We start from the raw sequence: 22,656 nt of genomic DNA, 5'->3' as shown, positions 1-22,656 counted from the left end.
CAATGGACAGACACACCGTAGCGCTCACTTTTTATATCCTCCTCATCTGGTTTACATAGCTGGGCTTGTGAACCCCTCCAGAAGAGTAATAATGGCTGGTCCTGTCCTTCTTAACCCTCATACTGTGGTAAAACAAGACTTACACCCATATACAGATGTAGGTTTTTCATTTGATTACCCCCTGTTGTGGGAGAACTTTCCTGCAATGCAGGACATTCAAAGCCTGTAATGTATTTGACGTTTAAAAGGTCTTTTGAAGTTTGTCATTCCCACTTTGACATTTCAGACTTGATCTTCCCTCGAGAAAATTGTGTCAACCCGTACAAAAATGTCCATGAATTATAAACCACATTTCCTGTTGGTGCAAGATTATTGCACCAGCAAAATCCTACATATGTCGTTATCGAATAAAAAAAACGATCAAAAGGGGATATTATTTGTGTTTCAGTATCCTTCACATAATGATTAAAAAAAATGTAAACAAAGCTTTCCCTCACACAAAACATGAATACAGGTTAGCCATGTGTTTCAGAGCATTCGCACAAGAAAGGTGCCATTGCTGCGGTGAGAGAGAAAAACAAGGCTGGGACAAGCTCTTCTGTGTGACAGCTGAGACGACAGGGTGTCGGTAGGCATGAGGCGGAGACAAATATAAAAGAGATCTGCATTCTCCTGGATCTCTGAAACACCGTCTATTTATTACATTCTAAAACATTCCATTTGCCATCATAAGATAGCGACAGGGTGGACAGCTAGGCTGGCAGTAGAGGAAGCCTGTGTAGCACTACAGTAAGAACACAATCATAGGCTCCATTATTAACAGTGACAGCGGTGCACTGACGTTAATGCCCCAACAGCAGCAACATCATAAACATTCACTGCCATGGGAAAGACAACAGTGTGGAGAAACAGTGACATCATTTAAAGTAACAGGCCTGTCCTCCTTCGTTCCAAATAAGTCATTTGTGTTCCCCAAAATAGTGTTCCCCAAAACACACAGCAATGTTTTATTTATGGTTATATTCAGAATTAAATAGATACAGATCTAGATATTCAGTGATTTGGTAAATCAACTAACTTGCACAAAAAAATACTTGAGATAATCTTTAGTCATCCCTTGTAGAAGTCATTGCCATTTATTTAATCATTTGCTTTTCATTTGCCATTCAACAGGTATGGACATATTTCTGTGAATCATCTTAAACTCAGCAAAAAAAAGAAACATCCCTTTTTCAGGACCCTGTCTTTCAAAGATAATTCGTAAGAATCCAAATAACTTCACAGATCTTCATTGGTAAGGGTTTAAACACAGTTTGTTCAACGAACCATTAACAATTAATGAACATGCACCTGTGGAACAGTCATTAAGACACTAACAGCTTTCAGACGGTAGGCAATTAAGGTCACAGTTATGAAAACTTGGACACTAAAGAGGCCTTTCTACTGCGGGACAGGTACAGGATGGCAACAACAACTGCCTGAGTTACACCAGGAACGCACAATCCCTCCATCAGTGCTCAGATTGTCCGCAATAGGCTGAGAGAGGCTGGACTGGGGGCTTGTAGGCCTGTTGTAAGGCAGGTCCTCACCAGACATCACTGGCCACAACGTCGCCTATGGGCACAAACCCACCGTTGCTGGACCAGTCAGGACTGGCAAAAAGTGCTCTCCACTGACAAGTCACGTTTTTTTTCGCACCAGGGGTGATGGTCGGATTCGCGTTTATCGTCGAAGGAATGAGCGTTACACCGAGGCCTGTACTCTGGAGCGGGATCGATTTGGAGGTGGAAGGTCCGTCATGGTCTGGGGCGGTGTCTCACAGCATCATCGACTGAGCTTGTTGTCATTACAGGCAATCTCAACGCTGTGCGTTACAGGGAAGACATCCTCCTCCCTCATGTGGTACCCTTCCTGCAGGCTCATCCTGACATGTCCCTCCAGCATGACAATGCCACCAGCCCTACTGCTCGTTCTGTGCATGATTTCCTGCAAGACAGGAATGTCAGTGTTTTGCATTGGCCAGCGAAGAGCCCTGATCTCAATCCTATTGAGCACATCTGGGACCTGTTGGAACGGAGGGTGAGGGCTAGGGCCATTCCCCCCAGAAATGTCCAGGAACTTGCAGGTGCCTTGGTGGAAGAGTGGGGTAACATCTCACAGCAAGAACTGGCATATCTGGTGCAGTCCATGAGGAGGAGATGCACTGCAGTACTTAATGCAGCTGGTGGCAACACCAGATACTGACTGTTAAATTTGATTTTGACCCCCCCTTTGTTCATGGAGACATTATTCCATTTCTGTTAGTCACATGTCTGTGGAACTTGTTCAGTTTATGTCTCAGTTGTTGAATCTTGTTATGTTCATACAAATATTTACACATGTTAAGTCTGCTGAAAATAAATGCAGTGGACAGTGAGAGGACGTTTCTTTTTCTGCTGAGTTTATAAGTCTTTCATTGAGACACTTGGCATCACAAGTGTTTGTTTATCAGGAAAATGGGACATTTAATGTGATATGAGGTTCGATGATAAACTGATGTCACAGCCATAGACAAGCAGTGTTGCAGATTGAACCAGATACAACAGAGGCAAAAGGTGACAGTCTGTCTGGGAGACCTTTCATCTTGCTCAGAATCTTTACAATATACAGACAGACATACATATTCCAGTCACCTTTCCTCTCATGTTATGCTGTATAGCCTAGTCATAACTGCATGGCACTGTAGTTGAGTTTTGTAAATGACATATGTGCAAGTAATGTGGTGACATGATCAAGCTGCAACCTAATCAGATGCAACAGCATTGACAATATAGATTGACAACTCACCCCTGGGGGCTGAACACACTTCATATCATATTGAATTGTTGTCTGCTAGATGCTGACAACAGTATATGTAAATAGTAGGCTTAAAATAACACAACATGGCAAGCTTTCTGCCTCATAGCACACAACTGAAGTCATTGCAATCATTGACAAATGTTTCCTCAGTTCAATCTGCTGACTAAACACACACTAAACAACCTCTAGCTAAATATACACTTATACAGTATTCACTCATGTCTAATTAGTATCATCATATCTCTTTGTCATTATTTTACATTTGATTCATTACAAAATACAGCTTCATAAACACTCCTGTATAAATATCTAATATTCCATTGAAAAAAGACAACTATATGAATCATCCAATTAAACATCAACCAAAATATGATTTTCAGTTGAGTGTCGCTGACACACACTTAATCATGGGTGTGTGCGTATGCTATAAACCCCACCATAAACACTCCAGTACATATGCAACAGAGTCAGTGTAATGCAAGATTAAAACCTGACCATATATTCACATTCTGAACAAAGCACCTCATTAAGTTTAGACACATGGACCACATCACTTCAACCACCTCACTCCCCGTTATCTCTCACTGTCTCACTCTCTCTCTCTCTCGCTCTCTCGCTCTCTCTCTCTCTCATGTGAATTGCATGCGACAGCACTCGGGACTGTCATTATAATAATCCTTGAACAGTATGTGCCGTTTCTACAACCATTACACCAGATTCCATTCTAAATGGTGCTTGTTAAATCCCACGTTTCCCATCCCTGTCGATCATGTGGGTAAAGTATACACCGCCACCTATTACACAAGTGGCATCGAAGCAGACAGGCAAATTCAACAGCATCCATCCGACTCACCCTGACAGCTTTGCCATCTTCACAAAGCTAAACACATCCATGTGCGCAGCAGACTATGGTCAGTCCGTCCAAGACTACAAATCGACCATCTACTTCACGTTGCTGGCTCCATTGTGCCACTGTCTTTAGCACTGGGAATAAATAATGCAGGGAGAAAAAAGCTGGAGCTTCCACAAGTCAGGTGGAGAGATTAGTTCTCTTGTCAGGGCTTCTGCATGGCTGAGTGATTGCTGTGTCCTCGCCTCAGCAGCACAAATCCACCGCCCCTGGAAAAGAATCTGGCAGTGGCGCTTCACCCGGCTACATCCTTCAAAGCATGCCTCCGTTCAGCTGCGTTAAGCCACCTTCATTTAATTTCCATCGCAGTGGAATGATGTGCAGGGGCCGTGCAGTAAAAACAGCTTTGAAGGGACACAGTGAGAGGGAGAGGGAGAGCGATGGGAGACACAGAGAGAGAGAGAGAGAGAGAGAGAGAGAGAGAGAGAGAGAAAGAGAGAGAGAGGCTGAGTGAGAGGGGGAGAGAGAGAGTGCAAGAGAGAGGGAGAGAGAGAGGGAGAAAGAGAGGGTGGGATGTAGGGGGGACGCTGGGGTTGTAGGGCACACAAATCACTGCTGATGGATTGAGCCTGTTCCTTGAATTCCTCCTCTCCTCTGCAAAGGGCAGTCTCATCAATTCCCACCATCATGTGTTGTGTTTTGAGAATGAAAGTATGGAGGAAGGAGGAGAGATCACAGCAGCAGCGTGGGTGTTGCTCAGCAGGGAAAGAGGAGGTGTGGCAGGGTGATGAGGGGAAGGGGGGAAGGGGAGAGAGAAAGAGAGAAAGAGAGAGAGAGCGAGAGAGAGAGAAAGAGAGAGAGAAAGAGAGAGAGAGGGGGATGATCTGTACAATACATGAACACCATGGCCATAGAGGAGCAGAAGGACTAGCTGCAGGCAGAGATGGGAAAAGGACCCTGTCATTTTTCTTCAGTGGTTGTATAGCTAATGTCTCCACCATTCACCCTCGACACCAGCTCACATAACCACATCTCCAAACAATTTGACATGGCCATTTGAGAGGACACACATTGATTTCATTATTTCAGTCAAAACATCTAGGACATTATTCCTTTATTGTAAATCCCACTGGAATTGTATTTTTTCTGTCCAGATCGCAGAGCTGTAACGCTTGTTAAATGGCGATATGCGGGGCAGCTAACCTATTCAAATCAAATCAAATTTTCATTGGTCACATGCGCCGAATACAAAAGGTGTAGACTTAACTGTGAAATGCTTAAATGTAACAATTTAAATTTGAAAAAGAACCTTGAAATAGTATCAATAAAATAACAGTAACGAGGCTATATACAATGAATACCAGTACCGAGTGGTACGAGGTAGTTGAGGCAATCAGGATAGATAATAAACAGAATAACAGCAGTGTGTGTGAAGAGTGTTAAAGAGTGATAAAGTTTTTCTGTGTGCGTGTGTGTGTGTGTGTGTGTGTGTCAGTGTAGTGTGTGTGTGTGTCAGTGTAGTGTGTGTGAGCGTTATTATAGTGTGTGTGTGTGTGTGTGTGTGTGTGTGTGTGTGTGTGTGTGTGTGTGTGTGTGTGTGTGTGTGTGTGTGTGTGTGTGTCAGTGTAGTATGTGTGAGAGTAAATAGGGGTAGAAGCTGTTCAGTAACCTTTTGGTCCCAGTCTTGGCAATCTGGCACCACTTGCATTGCGGTAGCAGAGAGAACAGTCTATGACTTTGGTGGCTGGAGTCTTTGACAAGTTTTAGGGCCTTCCTCTGACACCACCTGCTATAGAGGTCCTGGATGGCAGGGAGTTCGGCCCCATTAATGCACTGGGCCATACGCACTATTATTATTCCTTTATTGTAGTGCTTTGCAGTCTGATGCCGAGCAGTTGCCATACCAAGTTGTGATGCAGTCAATCAAAATGCTCCCAATGGTGCAGTGGTATAACTTTTTGAGGATCTGAGGGCCCATGCTAAAAATGTTGAGCCTCCTGAGGGGGAAGAGGCAAGGTCATGCCCTCTTCTTTACTGTATTGGTGTTCAAACCATGATACAGTGCCTTGCAAAAGTATTCATCCCCCTTGGCATTTTTCCTATTTTGTTGCATTACAACCTGTAATTTAAATGGATTTTTATTTGGATTTCATTTGAAAGGGAAATGGAAAAAATTACTTGTTTCATTTTTTAATTTTTTTAATACAAACGGAAAAGTGGTGCGTGCATGTGTATGTTGCTATGAAGCCCCTAAATAAGACCTGGTGCAACCAATTACCTTCGGAAGTCAAATAATTAGTTAAATAAAGTCCACCTGTGTGCAATCTAAGTGTTACATGATCTCAGTATACAGTGGGGCAAAAAAGTATTTAGTCAGCCACCAATTGTGCAAGTTCTCCCACTTAAAAATATGAAAGAGGCCTGTAATTTTCATCATAGGTACACTTCAACTATGACAGACAAAATGAGAAAAAAAATCTAGAAAATCACATTGTAGGATTTTTAATTAATCAGAGAGGCAACAAAGAGACCAAAGATAACCCTGAAGTAGCTGCAAAGCTCTATAGCGGAGATTGGAGTATCTGTCCATAGGACCACTTTAAGCCGTATACTCCACAGAGCTGGGCTTTACGGAAGAGTGGCCAGAAAAAAAAGCCATTGCTTCAAGAAAAAAATAAGATTTTTTTTTTGGTGTTCACCAAAAGGCATGTGGTAGACTCCCCAACCATGGAAGGTACTCTGCTCAGATGAGACTAAAATTGAGCTTTTTGGCCATCAAGGAAAACACTGTCTGGCGCGAACCAAACACCTCTACACCCCGAGAACACCATCCTCACAGTGAAGCATGGTGGTGGCAGCATCATGCTGTGGGGATTTTTTTTCATTGGCAGGGACTGGGAAACTGGTCAGAATTGAAGGAATGATGGATGGCGCTAAATACAGGGAAATTCTTGAGGGAAACCTGTTTGTCTTCCAGAGATTTGAGACTGGGATGGAGGTTCACCTTCCAGCAGGACAATGACCCTAAGCATACTGATAAAACAACACTTGAGTGGTTTACGGGGAAACATTTAAATATCTTGGAATGGCCTAGTCAAATCCCAGACTTAAAGATTGCTGTACACAAGCGGAATCCATCCAACTTGAAGGAGCTGAATAGTTAGCTGTCTATTTATGCACTCTTATGTTATCTATTTTTTTGTGTATTATTTCTTGTTCGTTTCACAATAAAAAAATATTTAGCATCTTCAAAGTGGTAGGCATGTTGTGAAACAAGTGATACAAACCACAAAAAAAAACATTTTTGGTCCTCCACTTCCTATAGTCCACGATAAGAACCTTTGTATTGCCCACATTGAGGGAGAGGTTGTCCTGGCACCACAGTGACAGATCTTTGACCTCCTCCCAGGATCCAGGATCCAGTTACAGAGGGAGGTGTTCAATCCCAGGGTCCTTAGCTTGGTGATGAGCTTAGAGGGCACTGTGGAGTTGAATGCTGAGCTGTCGTCAATGAACAGCATTCTCATTTAGGTGTTCCTTTTGTCCCGGTGTGAAAGGGCAGTGTGCAGTGCAATAGAGATTGTGTCACCTGTGGCTCTGTATACAGCTAACTGTATATTATCCATGTCCTTGTTCTTGACTCCGAGAAGCATAGGATATTACGGCTTTTTTCTCTTCCGAGTGTGAGGGTATAGAGCCTGGTCCGGAGTGAGCAATATGTCCTGCGTCGAAGACTCATTAAAGTAGAAGTTTTCGTCTAAATTGAGGTTAGTGATTGCTGTTCTGATGTCCAGAAGCCCTTTTAAGTAATAAGAAACATGATGTACAATTTTTTAATATTTTTTTAAGATCAGATAAGATGGGATGGGAGGAGGGCTGAGGCGCTCCTATGATTCATAGCCATTGAATTATTCAGAAGCTGTTTTTTCACATTTTGAGTTTGAATGTTTCCTATGTTTCACATTGCTAGACTGAAAGACATATTTTACATCACGTAAAGGCATTGCTTTTCAAAGCCATTTTCAATATGGTCTGTGGAATCATGTTGATGGATGTGAGGATATTAACAAAGGAAATATATAAAGGAATGTAGCCTATTTCATAACTAATGCCACCTGCAAACACACTCAAATTACCCCAGTGCCAGCCCACTCTACAGTCTCACATGCAAATGATAGATTAGCAAATGTCTATTATCCAATTGAGGAAGAATCGCCCCTCATTAATCAGAGTCTACAGACCAGGTCTCTCTGTCAAAAAGCACCAAGAGGCAATTTAGATCGTTAAGGTGTCTGTGATATATGGGGTTTGATACTGCCTCATCTTGTCTCCGACATCCTGATAAAATGGTCTTCTCTCCTCGGTAATAAAGGCAATCTATTCAGACACTCTCTCTCCTGTGATCATCACACACACAATGCGTTTGACATTTCTTAGTATAATATTAGGATACTCAGGCTAAAGCATTTAAAACAATGATCCGTAGCCATTTCCCTGCAGAGACACAGCAACCATTCCATATTAAAACGCCACAGCTTGTTAGCGTCTAGAGAGTGACTTAGAGTGCCTTTGTTGGTGAGCCGTGCAATAAAGCAACTTGTCATTCCCACTCTATTCAGATTCATGATTTGGCTGCTCTCTTTAAGGCAGTGAGGCAGAAGTGTGGTTGATCAGTCAGACTCAGACATCCCTGATGCCCCACTGACCATGTAGAGACCTTGAGCCTCAGGAATGCTGACTCTCTGCAACTTTGTAACTTCATCGGTAACCATTAAGGAAACGGGGAAATATGGTCTTCATCTGCATACGGTTGGTCAATAGAATCTAGCAACCTGTAAAGCTCAACATCACACACATAAGAGGCACAGCCTGAAATATAGAGGTACAGTATAACCATCTTACAAAATATGAACATATATGTTGCAGATCATGTATAGTAACAATTGTATTATTATTTAATTAGGGTGTGCTTATATAGTCCTGCTTATATAGTCCTTGTATGTACAAGTGGGTAACCTGTACTAGTGGGTAACCTGTATTTCATTCCCCCTGAGACATCGTCGAGAGTGGAGTCAGAGCCAGGGGATTAGCCATTATTGACGGTGACCATGAAGCAATTAGGGTTAATTGCCTTGCTCAAGGGCAGGACGACAGATTTTACCTTGTCGGCTAGGGATTTTCGATCCAGCAACCTTTCAGTTAGTGGCCCAATGCTCCTAACTGCCAAACAGCCAAGGCATCTAGTACACCCAGATCAGATCAGTGAGTGGAAAATATCTGACAGTCTGCTTGTCCCATGGCTGTGGTGGAGAAAGAGAGACTCGGCGTATTCTGGGCTGTTTGTCCATTTGGGCCACTGCCTTGCCTAGAGGCCAGCGGGAGTGGCAGAGGATATTAAGGTCAGACAGGAAGGACATCTAAGGAAACTGTGGCCCGGGCCTTGAACCAATCAAAGCTCACCCTCTGATTCCTAACATAGCTGCCTCTATCACTGAGCTCGTTTGAAAAACAGCTGATTTCACCCGCGGTTAGCTAAATTCTGCAAGTCCAGAGTTTAAAGGCCCAGTGCAGTCAAAAACGTGATTTCCCTGTGTTTTATATGCATCTCCACACTATGAGGTTGAAATAATACTGTGAAATTGTTAAAACTATGATAATGCCCTTTTAGTGTAAGAGCTGTTTGAAAAGACCGCCTGAAATTTCAGCCTGTTTTGGTGGGAGGGAGGTTTGGCATTCATGCGGTAAATTAGTTAATAGACCAATAAGAAAGAGAGTTCCAAACCTCTCTGTCAATAACAGCTAACTTTCCAAATCAAAGCACTCCCAGAGTACAGTAGTCCCAGAGTAGTCCTAGCAAAATGATTGCTTGAGGAATTGCTCTCTGCTAAGAAGCTATTGTTTATTTTGTATAATTTTAATTGAAACAATCACAATAAATTGTTGTTACCCAGAAATGACTTGATATTGAGATAAAATGTATGTATTGTACCTTTAACTCAAGTTGCTCGCAAAGAAAGCTAGAAGACCTATAAGCAGAAGGCTATGGAGTAATCACTTTCGGGAGTTTAGTGTTTAGTGTGATTTAAGGACAGCAGCACATACTCAGACTTATATCCTCCCATTCAAGATATCAAAATATACATTTCAGACCGATACTGTATCCGACTGTGAAGGAAAATATACAGTATAGATTGTTTGTACATGGTGCGTTTTCTCAGTGATGTTGTGTATGTTAGTTTGTTGGAGCCCACAGCAGAGATACAGTACAAGGTTAATCTGTCAGTGGTGGTAGACTGCCCTCTCGCCCTCACCTGGCCCCTGGCCCTCAACCAGATGTACGTGTCAGCAACCGTCACAGCAAGCTGCACTCTGACATGGACCACTAACACCACCCTGCCCCCCTGTCCATCTTATTCTGCGTATGCGTGTGCGCTTTCATCTGCCTTCCTGGCTGCCTATATGTGTGACACATCAGTGCTTTAACCTAGCCAATCTGTTTGTGTGTCTGTGATCTAGTTGTGCCATCCTCATTATCCCCATGCCACTGGTGATTTATTCACTGAATTAAACAGTGTAAGCAGGAAGCTCAACATTTTAATGGCATGTTCCATGAATATTCACCAGTGTGACTAATTGGAATTAGAAGTGGAGTGAAACCTGGCTGAGATCACAGAATAAGTCAAAATGGATTTTGATTCAGTTGATCAGTTTTAGTAAAACACCTTAAGAAGTTCGAAGCTCACGTTAAAAGAGGTCAACACCATGCTAATCCAAGATAAGGTCACATAGTACAATACGTATGGCAATTATATTATTTACAGTACAGTGGAATTCTTCAAAGAGGGATAAACCAAAATTCCCCAAAAACTTTGAGGCACAGACCAATATTATTCCATCCTATGCTGGGTAAAGCGTGTTTGGGTTTTGGAGGTTCCATCTGTCAATACAAGCTATTTACATAACATCAGTGGAGAGTACAATCATCACATGGCCAATTACTGTGTCATCGCCAAACAAATACCCAGCATCCACACAGTCCATTCTAATCACTGTTTAGAGAGAAATTATATGTATACAAGATACATCTTATCCTCAGTTGTTTGGCATTTATAGACTAAAAAGACTTACAACTTTGATGTGACATGTTTAATGCAAATAACTTCAACCAGAAGTGGATTTATGGTTAATCCACAATCCTGAAATGAATCCTATACAGCATTCATTGATTACTAACACTGATGTTTTAAAATTCCAAATTATAAAAATGTTATGTAATCAAACCAATATTCAGCAAATTCATTACAAAAGTACAATACAGAACTGCGTACTAGGACTTGAATTATCTACTCACTGAATGACGGTGAACACTCCAAGTTCATTGTCTTCTGGGTCCGTATTTGGGTCCATAGCTAAAGACAGGCCTTGAAACAGCCCTCGTTTTCCTCTCCTCTCCTCCTCTCTCTCTCCGAACTGACCCTTTCACCAGTTCTACTGGATGTTCACTCCTTCACTCCTTTCTCCAGAGTCCAGAGTCTCTTGTCTGTTCCACGCTCCAGCAGGAGTTACAATAGGCAACTGACTGAGCTAGCCTGCATGAACCATTCAGCTGTTATCACGTACTGTGGTCCTGTCCAAGTCAGGGAGAGAGAGATGCCCCCAGGGCTGGGACCCAGCTCGTCTCTTCTGCCTCAGTAATGAAATAACATCACATTCCGGGCCACTGCATCAGAAAGCAAAAGAGGGATCAATCGTGAACAGCTAGGAACCGATAAGTGGCTGCGCTGGTGCACTACTGATGCTTCGCTAAGAAAATGGGCACTAATTTTTTTTGAAAAACCTATTGGAAGTCAGGATTTCACCTGCTCCTTCCTTCCCCTTCACCTAGCTGCACAATGGTGACAACGATGACGCAGGACATCGAAGCAGTGGGCTGTTTGTGGAACACTACTGTACAACACATGTAACTTTCCCCAACCATTTGAGCAGCAGATGAGACAAAAATATATTTTCAGGCCCATAGATACCAGCACCAACTTTGAACGTCACACTATGAAATCAAATGGCCTACTAGCCATCACTCAAGCACCTGTCCAAAACAAGGCTTTGCCAATAATATGCACTAATCATGTACTGTAGCTTACAGTAAATTCTAGCCCCAGACTATTCAATTAATGAGTATGAGTCTGATTATGGGATTGTTAGGGCAGAATTATCCCTTAAAGCTGCAGCGTTACAGCATTACGATAGTTCATGCTGGATTACCCTGAGCAGATTCTCTCATGCGTGAATGGCATACGCAGTCTTCCATTAGTTATGAAATGAAGCACATGTGTGTTGCCTTGCTGCAACTGAATTAAATTAAATGACATAACAGATATGATGTCTTGTAGGTTTTGGACAGTTGTCCATGAGAACTGAACAGTTACTGTATGAATGATTAAGTACAGGCTAGTAATCCCCAATACAATTATCTTTTGGAAATTCTACACGTCCAATACACCTTGTATAGCACTCCAACACACCCTTTTCTCATTACCATAAAGTTGAGGATAACCATATGGACTAGGCCGAGGTCGAAAAAGTATTTCCCCCTGTGACATAAATACTTGACATGAACCAATCCAGTCATGTGGACTGCCACTGGCCCCTGGGCCACAGTGCAATGCATCAGTGGCCTGTTTTTCCATGACACACAAACTAGACCAGACCGTACCATTTAGCCCAAGGATGGGGGCCACTCCAAGTGAGGCAATGCCGCCTATCTTTTTGTTGTTGTTGTTGATCTAATTCATCACGAGCCTAAATGTTAAGATTCGGGTAAATATGCACAACGGTCATCACCACAGTAATGACGATACATGTTTTAGGTTTGATAAAATGCCAGTGTGTGTGGGAGGTAGCCTAAATCATCTAATTCTAGATGTGAGCTGCCTTCCTCCTTACAAAATACTATCCTGACCAGCATGGTTATCACACTAGGTTCTAAACTTCAGATTTATCAACCACACTCTTAGGCATATATAACATAATAAAACAAATAACAAGGATGGTACTCTAGTAGCCACAAAATAACCATACAATAGTCACCAACTACACTTATATGACTACTCTGTACATGACAGACTTGAAATGGTCTACAAATAAGTGATTCACTCGCAGTGAGTTAGTTTTATCAAAGTAGTTGTGTGTGTGTGACATATTAAGAACGGGGGAAAGTGTCTTTGTCCGAGTTTATGGAGCAGAAGAAACAGTGAATGCAGCGATTTGAATAAAACGATGACAGTAACACCATGCAAAACAGCAGAATTATTCATATATTAACTGCAGTTCCGGGAGACACCAAACACTGTCCTAAAGGTGACTAACGTGTTCACAAAACCTATGGACTCAATTTATTGGAGCAATAGTGTGATTTGTTTCACAATTTGAAAAGTGTATCATTATATGTTGACCAATTAGAATGAACTCTTCATAACATTGGACATTATTCTCATGAATGATATTAGCTATATGGAAATACTATATTGCATGGAAGTCAGCGATTACAACGGTTACATCGTTATGAGTGTGTAAAATACTCCCTATCGGTTCTGAATCTAAACTTAAAACTTTTATGTAGCCCATTCTTTGGTATCTCATTTTCATGATACAGTAACCACTTTGAAAACAAGGTTTATAATTAATGAAATACAATTTAACTCCATAACAAACTCTATAATAACCACATCAACTCCACTCTATAGGGTGTATAACTGTTTCTCTACTCCTAGCAAGGAATGGAGTTTTTACAGTGAAACCCAACAGTCAATGAGATTAAGGTCTATCATCTTCCCAATATCAGATAGCAACTCTCGACACACTACAGCACCTCCCTGTTACAGCTCTGGGAGGATAGGATTCACAGCACCCAGCAATTATCTGTAATGTGGGAGGAAAATCAATGTGGCCATGGAAAGCCAGTAAGGTCACAAAGCCCAGGGTGTCACTTAAAAATTAGCACAGACCTGCAGCTGGAACCTTTTTAAAGCATGACTGGCTCAATTGTCAAAGCTAAAAAATCATTTGGTTTTTGTGATTATTGTGGTTTTTGCTATTCATTGTAAATAATGTTTGTAGGCCTGCAGTATGTGGCCAAATTGTATCTAGGATCATATGTAATCCATTCCTCTTTTTCACATGTTCTATTTATATCTGTAAATCGACCAATGAAATCAAGCCAACTCCGGCCATGATTACCGACACCTGTGTGTCTCCTTTCAAAGTATATAAACTAGTGACCCGCAGTTTGTCATTATACCCTGATGAAGACAGCTTGGCTGTCAAAACGTTGGTTCTAAAACTGATTGCATCTGAGCTCCGAGTGTGCGGCTCTCCTTTTCTTTTTTCCAAATGTCCTTGTTTTGTCTACCTAACAAATATATTCTAAGGCAGACCTAAACAGTCGTGTGCTCTTGGCTTACACGCAAAAAAAAATGCATTATCCTACTTGAATATTGCTACAACTGTGGAGACACTTAACTAATATACATCCATCTGTTAACTGTGATAACTTAGCATGTGAAAATACACTAGAAATGTGCTTAAAAAATAACCTGCAGACAGAGCAATAACACATGCATATTTCATGTGTAGCACTACATACAAATGATTGCAGTGTCCAAATCATTGTACGCTACAGTATCTTCAGTCATATCAGCACGCTGGAGTAGAGTAATATAATATAAAGTAAAAATATATATATATATTTTTTAACTCACTTCTGTTGCTCTAATTGGTGCTCGTCCATGGCAAAACTGGCATCACAGACTTGCTCTACTGCAGGTACACCACTGTGTTCTATCTCCATGTTCTCCCTCCAAGGTAGGCTCTAACTAATGGGACAAATAGAAAAAAAACCTGCGATCTACCATATGCCCCCTCTATCCTGGAGAGGAGGACTTCTCTTCCAGCCTTCTCTGACTGTCTTCCCTGACTGTCTTCTGGTGTAAATCCTATCAACAGCCGGATGATATTGAGAAGAACAAGGAAATCAATAGATGGGGGGCCAGTTATGTTTCAATGTTCAGTCTAAGTGGACATGTGAAACGGCATGGCTTTTGTAAGTGGTTTATCAAGTGGAAGTGGTTTATCAAGAGCTTGTCTCACATCTAAATTGCATTTCTCTCACCATTACTGCCATTTCCCCATTGTTGAGGAGATGGGCTATCAAGTGTGAAGACTGATAATCAGAGCACTCAGACCTGATAGCTTCCTCACATTCACAGCCCTGTAAAGACATTCAAATGTCTCTCATAGGTTTAGCAAAGATCTCATACTTGAAAAACATGTAACAGATACTAAGCCTTTTGGCTACTATATAATTACAATAAAGGTGATAATGTTGATAGCAGTTGTATTTCAATAGTAACATTTTTCAGCAGTGAGTCGGGCACCTGGACACTGTGTAGTCAAAAAGCTCCAGTAATCCAAAATAGTGTGCAGCATATTGATGTACTTTGGACGTTCTTATTATCTTATCCAATGATACTGTGGTTATTGATTTCCCATACACAATATGGCTGAAACCATCTGAATGACCGTAAAATATAGTATATTTCATGAGAGAATTATATGAACCTATTCAAGTAATTGCAGGTCAAAAGTAAATATTAACCTATTAAAGTAATTGCAGGTCAGAGTTTCAAAGTCCTCTACTTAGAGAGATGATTCAGTACTATCATATAATTGGCTGATGACTCAGTTTAAGTACATGGGTGCAGTGGCATGAAAAATCCATCACTTCCTGTGGTGTCAAGCAGTGACACGTTTTTGCAGTTTGGCATCTGTAAATAAAAAATGGCCCACACCCAGGCAATGAAATCATTCATGAGGAGAGACACAAATGTTATCAAGAGACACAATGATGCAATCAAATTCCAAAGCACTTCTTTATCATTGTGGTAAAATAGTCTCCCATGACTACATTTGCAGCCTATGCCAGGACACAGATGACTGTGTACTGATGCAAGATGTTCAGAAGCAATAGGCTACATAGAAAATGGAGTAATAACAGAGCTCTTCAATAAATTCAAGTAAACCAAAAAAAGCATGTGTTCCGAGGAATCCAATTCACTGATCAGCTAAAGGGGTAGGCATAAACTGACCTCATGTGGAAAATGGCCCTAGTTTCTTCCACATGGATTAAGGCTAAATAGGGGAAGCATCTGAAATGCTCTTTTTGTCTGTCAAGTTCAGTCAAGGTAGGCTACGTTGTTTATTGTCCATTGAAAAACATAGGGTGACTATAAAAGGTATCCTTACAGAATACAGGGAGTAATGTTACTATCATGCAAATTATTAAAGATTTTGACCCGTGAGCAAAGCATTTTCAATCAAATCTGACAATAAAACCCCTCACACAAATCAACAGAAATGTGGGAACAAGTTGACACTCAGACATTGTAAATGTTCTGATGGCATCCACTGCCCGTCTAGACCAAACAACAGCACAGACATGTGACCAATGAGGGAATTGCACTTTGAAACCGACCAAGCAACACCTTCGGTATGTGTAATTTGTTTGCTACAGTCTAACAGCATTATGGAAATACAAAAGGCAATCATTTGTTAAATGAATAACCTACACCTCAAAAAATAATGTAATGCTTTGATGTGTGTTTTAGGGTAGTGATGTGAATATGCATTCTTGCAAAGTGAGCGAGTCAGAAGAACAGGAGTGTTGGGATGATAAAGCTTAGGCCTCCTCTCATTTTTTCACTCTGCAGCCCACTTGAAATCCCAGGGCAACGGTGTAGAGATAACCTAATAAATCATTGAAGGAAATAACTCCCACATTTAGCAGCCCCAGAAGCCTTACAGGCGTGAAGCAGCGGGCTCCGGTGAGACAACAACTCTATGAACCCTCTGCCAGGCACAGACTACACGGTGTGCTCCAGTCCCCAGCTCCCTGGCACTATGGGAGCCTCTGGTAAATCTTTTTTTTTCTCTGGAGGAAAAACCTTAACAGCTGTGGGGATTCCAAATCAAACAACCAGGGTATATGAATGACTAGTTGTGGAGCTCATCGGAGGGTCATAGTCCTCAATGATAGTTCAACTTTCAGTCGGTCAACTCGGTACAACACAGCTAGGGAGAGTTCGCGCACCAGCGCCCTCTACTGAAGAACATTTGAATCACGTCTGACAAGGCCAATGAACACCGTGCCTCATTGCAAGCCCCACCCCACTCCTTGGGTGATAAACCCACGTCCCGGATTCGTTCCTTAAATTCTTCTGCTCTTCACCTCGAGCTGAGCAGAACAATTCATGCCTTTCTTTAAAAAACAAACATTGGAACGTCTTTACTCCAACTTAACTGTCCCACTTAAGGAGGGCGAGCTCATTCTTCTGCACATTGTGTGTTAATTAGTAACTAGTTTTGTGAAGTGAGTTTAAGACAACCTGAGCCCAGCCACATTTAGCCAAGCTGATATTCCCACTGGTCCCCTCTTCCCCTCTTCAGATGTTCGCTGTGACAACAGTATCCCTAAGTGGCACGGTATATCGGGTACGTCACTGGTAGCCGAAGCCCACGAACCCAGAGTGGACCGGGCTTCAGGCAAACATCTTCACTTAAAAATAAAAGAGAGCCGCACACTGTAGGAGCTCAGATGCAAAAATGTAATTACCAACGTTTCGACAGCCACATACCCTGATGAAGACAGATTGCCCGTTGAAACGTTGGTAATTACAGTTTTGAATCTTGAGCTTCTAGAGTGTGCGGCTCTCTTTTATTTTTATGTTTTCTACTCCGCTAGCCAGCACCTCGTCTTAATAGGTGTGCGTTTCTTTTTCTTCTAAAACATCTTATCTTAAACACATTATTTCTACCTCACGTTCCATGGTGTTCACGGGTGTCAAGAGGGTTGTGTCCTCCATATGTGAGCTTAATAAAAATAGTTTGTTTCCCACACAGTCAGACACTTTCTTGTTGAGAGTTGTGGAAATTAAAAAATGCATGGAAAAATAACCAAATTCTCAGAGCCCACAAGGCGTGGTTGAACTCGTTTAGATGGCACTTTATGGGAGACTCGCTGTCTGAAGACCAATGGCTTGGATGCACAGTGTTGCCGTGGATTATGCAAACAGTGACATTGGGGTACAGGCTACAATTCATTGTGCGTCCCCAAGGATTTAAAGGCATTATGTCAACTGCTCCTGAAGCCTCAGTGCCCATTTTGAGGGAGGAGATTTCTTCCCTTCTCCAGAAGCAGGCAAACCGAATGGTTCCTATGTCAGAGGCCCAGGATGGCTGGTATAGCCGGTATTTCCTGGTTTGGACTTTTCATCCCTTTTTAGACCTGTGTGTCCTAAACAAGCACACCTGCGTCTACAAATTCAGAATGCTCACGAACAGCCAGTTGTTACAGTTACAGTCAGTGCGCCCGGGGCAATTGGTTCACCTCCATCGACCTGAAGGAGGCGTACTTTCATGGCCATATATTCCCCTCGCAGAAAGTTCGGGCTTTCCCTCTCGCCTCGCACTTTCACAAAGGTTGTGGAGCAGAGTTTGGCACCGAAGCGTTGTCTGGGGCTCAGGATATTGGACTACCTGGACAATTGGGGTGTTACACACATGATGAATAGACACTCGCTTGGACACATCGCGCCACCTAAACCGGTCACTACGGGTGTCCCAGTCCTGTCTACGTGCTCTAGCACGGCGGAAGGGCTCGCAGCTGTTGTCACTGGGGACCCCCATGGGTCAAGTTATATCCCAAAACGTGGCATACATCAACAGACAGGGATGGTGTGGTCTCGCCCCATCTTTTCCTTGGCTCGCTCCCTACTGCTGTTGAGCAGTGAGCACTTTCCCTCACTCTGGGTGACGCATCTCCCCGGCAGTCTCAACACGGGTGCGCATCCGCCTCAACACGGGTGCGCATCCGCCTCAACACGGCGGAAAGTTTGTGAACTTGTTTTTTTGGCACTGCATTGTCATGTAGCTTTCTCTTATTTTTTGGTTATTTTTGCCCCATCATTTTTTAAATTTTTTGATTACTAAATGTTAAAACATTTCAAATTGTGTTTTGTAAAGAGCTTCAAAAGGGCATATCATACACTTTAGTTGGAGGAAACGTGGAAGTAATGCTGTTTTAAAAGTAGAAAAAGGCATTCAAACATTTTGCTGTCATTTTCACACCTGACCTACATTAATCCTTGGAGAACATACAGTATATTTAGAGAAGGAATACTTTCATCAAATTGCCTAAATGGATTCTCTGAACATTATCTCACCAAGTTACCCCCATTAGCCAAACCATTTACTGTATGAAATTACCTATTGTTGTATAATCAAGATAAAAACAATATCTAAGTTACTCATAAGATCCTCTGAGTAACTGTGGTTCAGGTCATGTTATGATATGATATGAAGAAAGGAAGCTAGCCTTTAGAGCAGGACATGTAAATGTCCATGGCCTTTTCATTGCAAATGTTCTGATCTTCTCAAAAATCTATGTTTGCCGGGTTGTGTCTCGTCCGGGGGATGCTTTTACATCTCTGGGAGGAAGGACTTCAACATTGCACAGCAGCTGAAACCTGGATCCATCTGAGTGAAAGCTCCTTGGCTACAACAACACCAGGCTGTAAAGGAGGAAAGCAGACAAAAAGCAGAAATAGACAAGACATTAAAACCTTGCATACCAGCAATACAAATATTTTGTTGTTGTTGTGATTGTGGTTTTTGCTATCCATTGTAAATAATGTGTGTAGGCCTGCAGTATGTGGCCAAATTGTATCTACGATCATATGTAATCCATTCCTCTTTTTTATATGTTCTATATATATCTGTAAATCGACCAATGAAATCAAGCCGCAGCCGGCCATGATTACAGACACCTGTGTGTCTCTTTTCAAACTATATAAACTAGTGACCCGCAGTTTGTCATTATACCCTGATGAAGACAGCTTGGCTGTCAAAACATTGGTTCTAATAATGATTGCATCTGAGCTCCGAGTGTGCGGCTCTCCTTCTCATCTCCTTGTACTGGTGGCGGAGAGCAGGTTTATGCTGAAAGACAAATTCCAGAAAAATAAGTTAAAACATTCATTAATGTCCTATTGCTTATTTGCCTGTTTATTGCTACAGCTGTACTGAAATGACCTATACACACATAACCTGCTTCCAGACCAACAATGGCAATGCAGACACAATAAAAAAGCAAGGTTTAGCAAACATTTAGCTTCATAGTTACCGGCTGGCTAAATGTAAATAGTATTTATCTAGCTAGCCAGCTAGTTGAACAAGCAACAAAACCGACCTCAAAATCTATAATCCAATAGATAGCTACTTAGCTTTATTTTCATTGTGGCTAGCTAGCCAATTTAGCATGTTTCACTGTAACATAACATGAGGTTTGATTAGCTTGCTAATCGATTAGCATTCGCACCCTAGCGACTATCTTCGACAGCTAGCTAGTTAAATATGACAAACTGGCAAGCATGAAAAAGATTATCATCACGTCATGCAAGCCTTAGCACATCAGCAATCATATTAACAACAGAATGCAAATGGACAGCTCAGCTAGCTGTCTTAACATTACTTTGTCTCGCAACGAGCCATCTTTAAAACAGTGGCTCGTTGCAGGACGAAGCAAGCGGCAACGGTACCTGAACGCAACTGTCTAGCTACCTACCTATATAGCTAACAATGAACAATAACTAACAACAGCTAACACTACCTTTTAGATTCAGTTAAGACAACGTATGTACATGTAGCTATCTTGGCATTTTAACTTTAGACTCTTACCGGTATAGTATATGGATTATGATGATTCACAGCAGACTTGTCTGAAACGCTTTCAAAATAACTCAGCTTCAACCAGTCCAGACTGCTTTAGAAACAGAAGACAGAGCTGTGTCCAGGACAACACTGGTATTGAAAGCAGTTGCTACACTTTTACATGTAGTCCATGATGAAAATATGAGTTAATCCAATGGATCTTTCAAATATTCGCGGTAACATTTAACAGGATGTGCCATTTCACTGAGCAGGTTTAAGTGACAGAATGGACTCTCTTTCTCGTGAATGTCCCAGCTCCCTCATTATCTCAACCAATCATGGTTTAACAGCTTTGTGATTTCACATTCTATTTATATTTACAGATTACATATGAGTTTGTTATTAAGGAACATGAAAGTTCACATGCTCAAGAAGGCATTTCTGCAAAAACATGCATTTTGATGAAAATAGTTTTTTTTCTAAGTTCAAATGCCTCCCCTGTCTGTAACGGGTCACTAATGACCTGTTTCACGTGAAATAGGCATCCCCGGCTGTGGAACCGCCGGCTCAAACACGCAGGCTCAAATTCAGTCTGGTTTCAGGTCAGGCCTCATGTTCTTCAGTGCCACAAATGCAAGAGCGTATGTTCCCTAAAAATATAAAATATATAATGTTAAACTGCATGTTTATGCCTACATTTTGTCTTCTTTGTTGTTGTTGTTGTTGTTATGAACACCTCAATAAAGCAACGTTAATAGTAATTGTTGCTACATACCTGTCTTATTGTGCAGCAACTTGAACATTGTTGGAGCTATGTTCCCCTCCTGCAACCCATGAATGGTGTACACCTGGCTGAACAGACAAGGGTGTGTCTTGAATGGTCCATCTGCAAACCAGTCCTTTAAGTCACACAGGTATTCCAAGTTGCTTGTGGTTGTGAAGATCAGAATTCTGTCTGGCCTGAGTCCACTGTCATGCTAGAGGAGGCCTTATAGCTGTCAGGGATGATGAGAGGGATGTAGGTACAGGGGTGAGGGATGTAGGTACAGGGGGTGAGGGATGTAGGTACAGGGGGTGAGGGATGTAGGTACAGGGGGTGAGGGATGTGAGGGGGTGAGGGATGTAGGTACAGGGGGTGAGGGATGTAGGTACAGGGGTGAGGGATGTAGGTACAGGGGGTGAGGGATGTAGGTACAGGGGTGAGGGATGTAGGTACAGGGGGTGAGGGATGTAGGTACAGGGGGTGAGGATGAGGTACAGGGGTGAGGGATGTAGGTACAGGGGGTGAGGGATGTAGGTACAGGGGGTGAGGGATGTAGGTACAGGGGGTGAGGGATGTAGGTACAGGGGTGAGGGATGTAGGTACAGGGGTGAGGGATGTAGGTACAGGGGGTGAGGGATGTAGGTACAGGGGGTGAGGGATGTAGGTACAGGGGTGAGGATGTAGGTACAGGGGTGAGGGATGTAGGTACAGGGGGTGAGGGATGTAGGTACAGGGGGTGAGGGATGTAGGTACAGGGGTGAGGGATGTAGGTACAGGGGTGAGGGATGTAGGTACAGGGGGTGAGGGATGTAGGTACAGGGGGTGAGGGATGTAGGTACAGGGGGTGAGGGATGTAGGTACAGGGGGTGAGGGATGTAGGTACAGGGGGTGAGGGATGTAGGTACAGGGGGTGAGGGATGTAGGTACAGGGGGTGAGGGATGTAGGTACAGGGGGTGAGGGATGTAGGTACAGGGGGTGAGGGATGTAGGTACAGGGGGTGCCGTGTTGTTCTTCTGTCGGTGTCTCTGCACCAACTTCTTCATGTTCTTCAGATAGGGCATTTCTCCCCAAATACATGCAGGCAAACAATGTGTATCACTGTCCACAACTTGGTCGCTCTTCCTGGGTCTTCAGGCTTCTCCCCTTCAGGCCATTCATCACCTTTCGGATCCTGGATATGGTTGTATTCTCTAAATAACTTGGAGATAACCCCATCAGTGAGGATTATGCGACCTCTGCATTCGAAAACGTCATATTCGGTGAACTTCCAGAAGGACTCATTTGAGGTCTGTCGTTATTTGTGGCAGGATATTTTTTCCACCCACAGAGAGGATAAATACAGGTTCCATTGCTTGTTCTGACCTCCTCTAAGAATGATGAAGATGAAGATCCGATCCTCGTTTGCTAAGTCAAACGACACCGCTGGTTCTGCTCACACTGCCC

The 22,656-nt window shown here is 42.5% G+C and overlaps 2 protein-coding genes across 2 annotated transcripts in view; both read right to left on the bottom strand.

Annotated features, from left to right (window-relative positions):
- LOC115108061 (FERM and PDZ domain-containing protein 4-like) overlaps nucleotides 1–11,258 on the bottom strand; it is a 52,165-nt gene extending 40,907 nt beyond the window's left edge. Inside the window, exon 1 of the mRNA XM_029632028.2 lies at nucleotides 11,040–11,258. Within this exon, the coding sequence (XP_029487888.2) occupies nucleotides 11,040–11,095 (56 nt within the window). The 5' untranslated portion in view covers nucleotides 11,096–11,258. The remainder of the gene's footprint in view (nucleotides 1–11,039) is intronic.
- A 10,134-nt stretch (nucleotides 11,259–21,392) lies between these two features.
- On the bottom strand, nucleotides 21,393–22,274 carry LOC135559673 (uncharacterized). The gene has a single exon (XM_065000423.1). It carries the CDS (start codon nucleotides 22,272–22,274, stop codon nucleotides 21,393–21,395), a length of 882 nt encoding a protein of 293 aa, XP_064856495.1.
- Between the last annotated feature and the right edge of the window lie 382 nt (nucleotides 22,275–22,656).

This window comes from Oncorhynchus nerka, linkage group LG1, assembly GCF_034236695.1.
Source record: "Oncorhynchus nerka isolate Pitt River linkage group LG1, Oner_Uvic_2.0, whole genome shotgun sequence".
In the NCBI taxonomy this organism is placed as follows: domain Eukaryota; kingdom Metazoa; phylum Chordata; class Actinopteri; order Salmoniformes; family Salmonidae; genus Oncorhynchus; species Oncorhynchus nerka.
Note: the sequence above shows the minus strand (reverse complement) of the source record. Positions and strands in the feature narration are given on the sequence as shown.